Source organism: Bombyx mori, chromosome 8, assembly GCF_030269925.1.
Source record: "Bombyx mori chromosome 8, ASM3026992v2".
In the NCBI taxonomy this organism is placed as follows: domain Eukaryota; kingdom Metazoa; phylum Arthropoda; class Insecta; order Lepidoptera; family Bombycidae; genus Bombyx; species Bombyx mori.
Window position 1 is genome coordinate 5931853 of NC_085114.1, and position 11703 is coordinate 5943555.

An 11703-nucleotide genomic window follows, 5' to 3' on the forward strand; every position below is an offset into this window, starting at 1 on the left:
CGCCGCCAGCCAAAGCCAACGAAGGGGGGATAGTGTTAATAAAACAAGCCGTGCCAGCCATTTCTAACTACTTTTCTGCATTCTTGCACAAATAAAAGAACTTGTCGTTACGCTGCTGGTTTTTATTGTCACATCATTTGCAACAATCAGAAGTGGCATAAAGAAATGAAACAACGTCATATACACGCTCAGATCTCTCGGTCTTCTGACAAGTTTGAAGAAGATGAAGCTCCTATTCCACTGGCGAGGAAAGTGTTGAAAAATTGCTTCAGAAGGAGGTCCACAAGGCGATACTTGAGCTACAAGGTGAAGAACCTGGAACAATCAAATCAAAGGGACTACGACGTCGGACCAAGAGCGCCTGCCGCCCTGTCCTTCCATCATTCTGGCTCACGTGGAGAGAAACTAGAAGAGCAGCAACGTGGTTACTCCACTGCGGCACTACGAGCTTCACGGAGCTTCACGAGATTCACGGCTACGAGCTTCCTTCTCCCTGCCTGCGACGCTGCTGCGCGGCGAAGACGGCTACATCAAAGTCATCAACATGGGCTCGGAGACCATCATGTGGCCGCCGGGCGAGGTCCTGCCGAGGGCCAACAGCTGCGAGAAGCCACAGCCCAACAGCCAGGTGTGTTGCATTTCTACTTGCCCTAGCCATGCCATTACAAATATTTCGAGATTTGAGGGTAGAAATAAAAAAAATTAAAAGGAGCCATTAAATAATAAGGGTCATTCAGATTAAAAACATACAGAATAAGCATTGTTTTGCTACGAATACACATGATTTAGGTATTGCCAATTTAGTTCAAATGCAAATTAAGCTTACTAGTGATCAGCCCGTGTATCGCCACCCTTAAAAACTTTCTCATAATGAACAAACGATAATTAAATCTAAAGCTAATCAACTTTTAGATGCCGGTAATATAAAAGAATCTGAATCTAGTTACGCTTTACCAGTGATCCTTGTTAAGAAAAATAACGGCGACAGTAGGCCATGCGTTGATTATCGTGCGTTAAACGCTATCGCGGTAAAATATAAGCATCGCCTATCAAACAGTACTTCACGAGTTTAGATTTTGTACAGGGCTACCATCAATTAAGCATTGTGCCAGACGCATAAAACTGCTTTCATTACACCGCAAAGTCATTATTACGAGTACACTAGAATTCCTTTTGGTTTAGCAAATGCGTCATGCAGTTAAATGCGTTTAATAAATAAAATAATTGAGTCTGTGGGTAGAAAAGAAATGGGTAAAAATAATGAAAGTAATGTAGGTCAAATCGAGACACTAGCAATTTTAAACGATTTACCTCTACCCTCAGTTGATAAAAAATCAGGTTCAATAATTATTGAGAAAGTACTTGGGAAATTTTATGGTGGAGACTTAAAATTAAATATAAGTAAATGCTCATTCTTGGAGAAACAAGTCACTTATTTAGGTCATGAAATATCTTCAGACGGTATACAGCCGGGTGCAATAAAAATTGACGGCCGTTTCGCTGTTTCCTTTGCCAAATAATGCTCATAGTGTGCGACAGTTTATTGGTTATGTGTTACTTTAGAAAGTTTATTCCCAGTTTTGCCGTGATTGCGCGTCCATTAGCAGAGTAAGAAAAAAAAAAATATAAATCATAGGTGTGGGGCCGTGAACATAACGCGAATTTCGAACAACTGAAAAACAGTTTATGTTCCAAACCTATGCTAGCTCTGTATAATCCTATGCTTCTTACAGAAATACAAACCGATGCGTGTAGCTTAGGAATTTCTGGTATATTATTACAAAAACAAACTGACAACTCACTGCGGCCTGGTATTTTAGCCGGGTTACTAGGAAGGAAGAGTGTGTATCATAGTTAAGAGCTCATAACCTGGCGGTCGTTCAATCGCTTCGTAGGTTCAGTGTTTATGAAGTAGGTAAACATGATATAGTAGAAACTGATTGTACTGTGGTTTGTGCTACGCTTACCAAACGCGACATTATACCACGCATTGCGCGATGGTGAGTTTTGAAAGAAGATTAACATTTGTAGACGCGCTTAATAGGCATCCTGTTGACATGATGAACGTGAATCGTCTTAGTTACTCATTGATTCTGTACTGTGCAATGTCAGGCCGAAAAGCTTGGTTCGATTATAAAGCAATCTATACTAACATTATAAAGCTGAAGAGTTTGTTTGTTTGAACGCGCTAATCTTAAGAACTGCTGGTCCGATTTGAAAAATTCGTGCATTGTTAAATAACCCATTTATTGAGAAAGGTAGGCTATATAACGCTAAGACCGCTAAGACCATCACGGTGTCACGCCAAGACCAATACAAGGGAAGTACCAGTAAAGAATGTTTCAAATCGGGTTATTTTCCCTTGAGAGCTTCCGGTGCGTGCGCTGCAGAAAGATCTAAAAAAAATATGTCCGCGATAGCATATGTCTATATGTTAAGGTTGGCTCACTATAACGTTTTTTTTATGTTAACCAAATTTGTTCTAAAATAAAGCATTATTTGTGAACTACATTCCACGCGGACGAAGTCGCGCTGATGTTAAAGATAATTATGAACTAGCTCGAAAAACTTAACGGAAACAGACTCGCAGTCCCTTCGGCTAAATGGGAAATTGTACAAATGCACTATGACGACATTTGTCACGTGGATCTAAATCATCGTTTAGCTTTGATTAAAAGCCAATATTGTTTTTTTTTAAAATGACATGCTTTATTAGGAAATTCGTGGCAGCATATCTTTATTGTATACATGAGAAGGATAGCTATGTTAAAAAAAAGAAGACTGTCTATATCCGATCTCTAAACCATCTGATACTATGCGCATGGTACAAATGTGGATTTTCACTGGTGGTAGGACCTCTTGTGAGTCCGCGCGGGTAGGTATCACCACCCCGCCTATTTCCGCCGTGAAGCAGTAATGCGTTTCGGTTCGAAGGGTGGGGTAGCCGTTGTAACTATACTGAGACCTTAGAACTTATATCTCGAGGTGGGTGGCGCATTTACGTTGTAGATGTCTATGGGCTCCAGTAACCACTTAACACCAGGTGGGCTGTGAGCTCGTCCATCCATCTAAGCAATTAGATAACATGATGCCCTTCTGTAGGACATCTAAAGGGCACCAACCAGTACATGATCGTAATGAAGATGCGTTGTCTAAATTTGTGATAGCTGAACTAACGCGTACTGTAAATTCAATCGGGACCATTCGTGCATTGAAAAATATATTAATAGGGTTTGTCCAGATACCCGAATCACGTGGTGACAGACTGTGGGAAAGCTTTTACGAGTAGGTACTTTAAAAAATATATCGGAAGATAAACAGTTTAGGCATACGTTAAACGGTATTGCTTGTCCGCGCGCTAATTGGCCAGGTTGATTATGTGTTGCGGGCAACTGATCCTAGTGAAGCTTCAAATAATTTAGTGAACTCCGTCATTTGAGGCACAAACAACACAATTGAAAGTAGCAGCGGCTACAAGCCTTGTGATTTAATCTTTGCGCGCTCTGGTAGGTCAATATGTGATGTTTCGATTCCTGGTCGCGAACCAGAAACTGTTGACGCTCAGCGTAAGATAGCTACAACTAGGATAAAATAAGCGAGAACAATAATGACGCACAACGTTAATATAAAAAAATGCTCATGTTTATAAAAAAAGGGATTTTGTATCGTAGAGACAGGCTCCAACTGGTTAGTAGCGCCGCTAAGATTAATACCAAATTAGACGATTTGTACTCAGGTCAGTATGTAGTAACTAAAGTAGTAGGTAACAATCGGTATCGAATTAGAAGTATATCTAAAAGGTTTATGAAGTTGTAAAAACTTCACTGGCCTGGTATCAACAGATTCATTAAGGCCCTATAAAAGTATAGCCCATGTGTCCGTTAGCGCTAGTAGTTCCGATGAGCAGCTCGAAACTGAAGACCTTATTGATTTATTTGAGAACTAAATGTCTTTGTGTGTTCCCCATTGCGGGAGCAATTGTTGCAGGATGGCCGAATGTAACGGACGTGACGTCAGCTGTCATGCCCTGCCGCCAGCCAAGCCGCCAAGCCATATTAACACGCCCCCTTCCGCCACAGCCACCGCCACCGCCGCCAGCCAAAGCCAACGAAGGGGGGATAGTGTTAATAAAACAAGCCGTGCCAGCCATTTCTAACTACTTTTCTGCATTCTTGCACAAATAAAAGAACTTGTCGTTACGCTGCTGGTTTTTATTGTCACATCATTTGCAACACGTTAGAAGCATTTTAATAAATACAATTAATTTTCAATCATTTTTACACACAAAAACTTCCACCATTCATCGTAACGTAAATGTTGCCATCTTCTTCACACTTTAAATGCGAAACGAGATCTAATACGCCTCGTCCCTATCTCCCTAAAAAATCTACCTTCCCTTTCGTGCGAAGGTCTTACATTGAATTTCAATTAGTATAGAGTAGAGATGAATATTATGCCTAAGAAGTCCTATTAAGTCAGAATGCCCACTGTGAATTAGTTAAGAGATGGAACTAAATTTGGAATGGAACCAAATGTTTTGTGGTAGGTAGCAGCTGTCGTATCCTTTGAACCGGTACGAACGGCTGCTTAACGGTAGACAAAGAGCACCTCTTTCTAAATCCTGTACGCACAAGCTCCAAATACTCAGAAAATTTCAACAGGAAATGCTCTTATCTTCTTTATATGAATGATATGAATTTAATCAATCAATATGAATTTAATGCTGAAGTTTTCGGCTCACGGGACGTCATTTTATGACCATTCCTTTGCGATTGAAGCAGTCCGTTTATGGAATGCACTACTACCCTTAAGCGTCAAACAATCGTCCTCGCCGGAAATTTTCAAGTCCAGATTAAAATCGCACTACCTTGCACAATAATATGGCTCCTACGATATAACTGCATAAGTTACCACTTATTTTGTATTTACTTGCATATTTTTAGTATTTATTTGTATTTAATCGTATGTAAGTCTATCTTATATTGTATTTATTGTTCACATGTGTATATAAGTATATATTTTTATGTAAGTTTATTAAGATATAGCACCGTCCAGTTCGGTTATTCCTCTCCCTGCAAGGTTGCCTAGAAGAGATCGCTTTCAGCGATAAGGCCGCCAATTTATGTCACCGTCTATTATTATTGTTTTATATGCTTACTCTGTACATGTGGTGTTAAATAAAGAGTTATATTATTATTAATCTATTATTATTATGGAGAATGCGTCTTCGCATTTCATCGTTTATAAACACCCTACAAGGAAAATTGGTAAGATACGAAATACAATAATAATACGATACGAATGATTTTTTCATTCCACGTAATTTCACGTTACAATACTTGAGGAATATAGCGTTATTGAAAACAAAATAACGTATCACGTAATATGATAAATTCTACTAAATCGTTTGATGGCTTGGAATCTACTCGAATAGTACACGTAGATACTGTCTTGTCTAGCTGTTATTTCTAACGGTTACTAGAGTATTATTAGATAGTGGACTTTATTTGAATGACTAAATGTATACACGAGAAAATACTACATTTTGCATATTATATCGTACGTGTATTTACAATGAAGAGTATTAAATAAGTTTAAACAATGAAACATCACTGTTTATATTCCTTTTTAGTTTTGCGAATATTGGAAAAGAAAGATGAAAGCAGCAAATTACATTATGTAGACATTTAGTTTATCTGCAAATATTAATGGACTTATTTTTAGCAAGTATTTTAATTAGTATTCCTTATATGCCGAATGGAAAAAGCTGCAATTATATTATAATCGTAGGTGTTGCTTGCGTGGATTAATCAAAATGTTACTTATTATTGTCAACTTCTATTCATATTTCAAACCATTTGTTCATAACCTATAAACGAAATCATAAACCCAGATGGCCGTCTTCTATGTTATACCCTTAAACGAGCAATTCTTGTATATAATCTGAATCTCGGAAACGGCTCGGAAGCAGTAATGCGTTTCGGTTTGAAGGGTGGGGCTGCTGTTTTAACTATACTGAGACCTTAGAACTTATATCTCAAGGTGGGTGGCGCATTTACGTCGTAGATGTTTATGGGGTCCAGTAACCACTTAACACCAGGTGGGCTGTGAGCTCGTCCACCCATTTTAGCAATAATTAAAAAAAAAAAAAACGTATGGTTTTTTTTAAAGCATAGATGCCTGAATACGTTTTGTACTACTCGTATAATATTTCATTACAATCTAAATCAAGTTGAAATATTATTTTTTTAGAAAAAAACCTTTATTAGATTAGAAGTTTCATAAATATATAATAGTTTCTCTAAATTTTATAATACACTGTATTCAACGTAAAACATTTTTTTTTACAATGTATAATATGTTTAAACAGTATAAAAACATATAAATACGATTGTTGAATATAAGAATGCACATAACTATAAATCCACTAATATCACCGGACGTGATGCTGTCCATAACTCCCATTATAAGGGTTAGGTTTGTGATACAATGAGATTCTTGTTTCCAGTATTTTACGAAAAAAAATTTGCAAATTTGAATTTATTAGAGTACATATATTTTATTTTAAAGTAACATATGGACGTTTTTGTTAAAATAAAATCTTTGTAAAAATTTAATGTAGCTGATTGCAGTGTCCTCAACACAAGCGGTCGGATTATGACAAATAAAAAGATGGTTTTAAATGTCTCAAGGCAGTTTTGTTGTGTTTCTAAATATCTAGAATATTGTTTTTATTATTTTCAACACTGCAATCAGAAAACTTATGTCCTCTTTCTTACTACTATAATGTCATTTAAAATAGAACAATTGAATGAAGGAACAATCGAACAGAGTTTAATATTTAGTTAATAATTTAATCTGATATCGAGATAAGATCTGTACAGATAAAGATAAAAATCATAAAGAATGATATTCAGTATACCACAAGCTTTTTTGAACGAAGATATTTTTAGCATCAAGCCTCTGGAGTACTGAATTTTCAGTGATCCAATAAAACTTATTATAAATCTTGTTGTGGTATTCGGACTTCAAATTTTATTTATTTATAGAAATTTTAAAATGAATATTTAGGGGTCATAACGAAATATAAAATTTATAAAATACTTAAAAACAATTTAAGCGCATGCTGGTTTGCCTATCTAAGCCATTATAAAGTGGTTATATTATTAAATGTACATATACCTTGACTTAATAATAGTAATAATAAATAATAAATCGTCTATTGTGACCAATAATATATTACCATCAATGGGGTGGATGACAGGCGCCTAATAGCGAATATGTTTTTTTTAAATCCTCTAATTATCTACTGTTAAAAGTGTTTTATTTCTTTGATGAGTCGATATGATGAAAAGTTTCAAGTGTGTATTGATGTATTTGATATTTGTTATTGTGTTAATAATAGTCATGACGCTAGAGAGAAGTAAATAAATTGTTATATTATCATCGGTCCCGATATGGTCCTATTTTACTGGTGGTAGGACCTCTTGTGAGACCGCACGGGTAGGCACTACCACTCCGCTTATTTCTGCCGTGAAGCAGTAATGCGTTTGGATTTGAAGGGTGGGGCAACCGTTGTAACTTTACTGAGACCTTAGAACTTATATCACAAGGTGGGTGGCGCATTTACGTTGTAGATGTGTATGGGTGCCTGTAACCACTTAATACCAGATGGGCAGTGAGCTAGTCCACCCATCAAAGCCATAAAAAAATACGTCTACAAACTTTCACGTTAAATTCGTGTTGAATTTGGTAACAATGACGTTCAATCATTCCATTACATGCAAACATGTATTCACACCACGCCAAAAAGCTTATTCGAAAGCCTATGATTTTCAAATTTCCGAACTGCTTTTAATTTTGTTTCAATTCATTGACCTCATTCGATACTAGTTTATCTCCCAAACTTAAAGATAATATCAATCGACTTGTAAGTTTATTGTATTGGCTGTATGTAGTTTAACACCAAATTATATTACAAATTTATGGTACACAGAAATCAGATTGTAAACACCGATTTTGATGCTATAAAAACACGCGTAGAGACACCGAATTACGTAAACTTTTCACAGCCAGTCGAAAGAAGTCATTCGGGAAAACGTTCAAACTTTTAGATAGTTTTCACGATAACACATCGCACAAATTGGTTTTACCTCGACATATTTGCTGAACTAGTTTTATATTGAATTCCCGTTCGGTTATGTTTGCGATTCACGAAGGTTGATACCGCGAACTTGCTTACAAGCGCGTTGCTGCTCTGTAATAATATAGAACTAGATGATGACTGAGCTTTACTCGGCTTTTTTTTTATAACGCCATCTTATTGTGTCTTTAAAGCAGTAAAAATAGTATTATTATTCGCCAATAGATGTCGGGAAGAGTCATAAAGTTGATAATCGATAAAGTTGATTATTGAAAACACGAATAAAACAACATTTTCTGAAAATAAATCGTAGCTAGATCGATTTATCGCCCCCGAAATCCCCTGTTACAAAATTTTATGAAAATCGTTGGAGCCGTTTCCGAGATTCAGATTATATATATATATATATGTCGTGGATAACGACTTTAGTTGTCGTGGATAACGACTTTTAGTAATATTAAGACGGTGGTTTTGATTATTATTTTAAATGATGAAATGTTGTTTTGATAAATATCACAAAATGAAGGGTAGACTACGTAACGCCACAGTATAAAATGGCGGTACGTGGACAGAGTCGTGGCATTCCGTGTCAGACAGTCATTCCGTCCGTCTCAGTCAGTCGGTCTGTCGGTATGTGCAACGAAACTGTCGGTTTATCCTGTCATTGTGAAAGTTGTGTGTGTTGAGTTTCAATAATTGTTATTCAAAAAGTTTTATTAACTAAACTGAGTTCAATCGAATACGAGTGATGACGAACCTACCGCTCAGCCATCCCTGACGTGTGCTGACATCAGAAGTGAGATCAGGACTCTACTCTCACTGGCGTGACGTGTTTGAACATGTTCGAAGTACAGCAAAAAAAAACATGATGCAGATCAGAATACTAGTAGTGGTACGCCACAAGAGCGTGAATGCGGCATACGTAAGTCGTGTAATAACCTCTCTGTTACCTCGATGGAAGATCTGAGCCACGAAGAAATCGTCACATCTTACGTTCTGGCTCATGTTGCCCAGTTTGACTGTCGACTTCATCACATGGCATTTACTAGCGGAAATACAACACGTATCAAGCTATTGCAAGAAATTAAGGCAAGTGCAAATCTCAAGTGAAACTTCGATCGCAATAATGGATCTGTCATGACGAGTGGGTAGTTCCGACAAGAATTATTTTAAGCGGCTGACTTCTGCTAGAGTTACATGGCACTAGTGCAGTAAACCAGGACATGAGACTGTGAATTGTCGCTGAAATTTTAGAATCTACTAGATTCTATACCAATAACACTACACGTTCGATGACTTCGGGCTCAAGCAAGCAAGCAAACAAGAAAGCAAGCAAGTTTCCGTGGGGAAGAAAAATTGACACATCTGAAGTCGTCGTGACCTGTAAGATAAGACGTCCGGTGCGTTCGTGTCTGGTGATGCGGCGGTGTTCGGGTTCCGCTGGCGGATGCAGGTTTTTCCGGTGAAGTGCGTGCTTGACAAGTGTTCGCGGTTGGCTTCCTCAGTGTGGGAGTAACATCGTGTAGGAGAGGTGGAACCCGTAAAATTGTAGTTTGCGTGGTGGCTGGTAAGATTTGTTGCGGTAAGAAGTTTGCATGGTGGTAAAATGTCTTGTGAGTCTGCACAGGTAGCCGGAGGTGAGACTTCCGCGGTCGCGGCCCACCCAGTCTGCGAGAACCGGGCAGATCGCCTCGACGGTACGGAGGCCGGCCGACGGGTCCGCCAAACGACGAGACCACGCCTCCAGCACGGACTGCCGAGATTGGAGCCCCCGCGCTCCGGCTGCACTTGCGCTAGGGCGCGCCGCCTCGTAGGAGACTGTGAGGTATCCTTGAATAACTCTGACTGCGATCGCGCGCTGCCGGCGTCGCAGCACGGCGTCGTTCTCGTGGGTAAGGACGTGGCACCAGACGGGTGCTCCGTATAGTGCCATCGACCGCACGGGTACCATCACCCTGCCTATTTCTGCCGTGAAGCAGTGGTGTATTTCGGTTTGAAGGGTGGGACAGCGGTTATAACTATACTGAGACCTTAGAACTTCTATCTCAAGGTGTGTGGTGCGTTTACGCTGTGGATGTTTATGGGTTCCAGTAACCACTTAACACAAGGTGGGCTGTGAGCTCGTCCATACATTAAAACGAAGATGGGTTCCAGTAACCACTTAACACAAGGTGGGCTGTGAGCTCGTCCATACATTAAAACGAAGAGCGTAATCAAACGAAATTAGATACGAAGTTTAAAGGGCCGTTTAAAGTAGTTGAAGTATTGGATGGTGACCGTTACACATTGAAAGCTTTAAATTCAAAACGTACTTACAAATGCCCACATGATAGGCTAAGAAAAATGCCAGCATGACACATACCAGTTGAGGTTGATGTAAATGATGATGATGAAGAGCAAGCTTAAATTGTGGTGAAAACTCGAGTAAGGATAGTCTATCGGCCGTATGTTCGACCGTACCAGTAGCTATTACGTAGTCGTAGCCCGGTAGAAATCGGTGTCTCTTGAGGCAACTCAAGTAGTCCGTGGGTGCGCGGTGCGCGTTTGGCTCTGGCGGAGGTCGGGGTCTGTAAAGACCATCGTGTGTAGTCAGCGGGTGATGCACACGGGCGATCCACGCTGTGGATGCGCATCATGAGGGCAATTGCGATTGCTGGTCGGCTAGAGAGCCGTGGCGTTAGATATTTTTACTCGGAATTTTTCTTTGATCTGAGTTCTTGTAAGCTATGCCTGATTTGTACAGAGTAAATTTGAAATTTGATGAACGACTGTGGTACGTGCTCTGGCTGCTGCATAGTGAACTTTGTATACCCTATTGTTTGATTTGGTTAAAATGGTATTAAAACAGTTTAAAGCTTTGATGACTTTAAATTTTCCGATAAGTCGTAAAGTGTAGTCAGGAGTGATCGAGCGGAACAAGTGTTCTCGTGGATGTTTTTGATTGTAGGTTAACCATCACACGAGGACGTGTACAATCAGGAAGGCCGTGTCGCATTCGACACGTGATTGCTGCAGCCAATACGAGATATGGGACGCGAACGCCGTCTGTCGGCGCTCGATGGGTCAACTATTCACCGGCCGAGCGGAGCAACGTGCCGGTAGCTGCGTAACATCGGGCAATTTTGGTAAATAAGAACAATCTGGTGAGTCGTATTATTTTTATTTGGAATCTGGTGCCGAATGCTTTCTTGTCAAGAAATCTATTAGTAGTAACTTCATAATTCAGCAATTTTATACGATGGTTCTCATAAAAGGTTTCTGTTGTTTTGACCCAAAACTGTACGGAACAAATCCGATGCGATGGTTTATAGCTTATCTATTGTATGTCATGTACTACCTGATAGTTGTTTTAATCGGTTCAGTGAGATTGAGCATTCAGTGAAATAGAACACTTAAATCTAGTGTCCTTATTCGAAGCCCAGACTTGCATTATTGATGACCAAGCTCGCGATGAGCTCATAGAATTGTTCTTGACAAGAAGTGCTAGAAGCCGTACATCTTTTTTAAATTGTTCTACCCAAAGAATAACAGAGGCGAGCCCCTTCGAATTCTTAATATTT

General features: G+C 39.1%; 1 protein-coding gene across 1 annotated transcript; it reads left to right on the forward strand.

The window, feature by feature from the left end:
• Positions 1-8589: 8589 nt before the first annotated feature.
• LOC134199242 (uncharacterized) lies at positions 8590-11438 on the forward strand. The gene is made up of 2 exons (XM_062669693.1): positions 8590-9968; positions 11091-11438. Exons 1-2 carry the CDS (start codon positions 9750-9752, stop codon positions 11274-11276), a joined length of 405 nt encoding a protein of 134 aa, XP_062525677.1. The 5' UTR covers positions 8590-9749; the 3' UTR covers positions 11277-11438.
• The last annotated feature ends 265 nt before the right edge of the window (positions 11439-11703 follow it).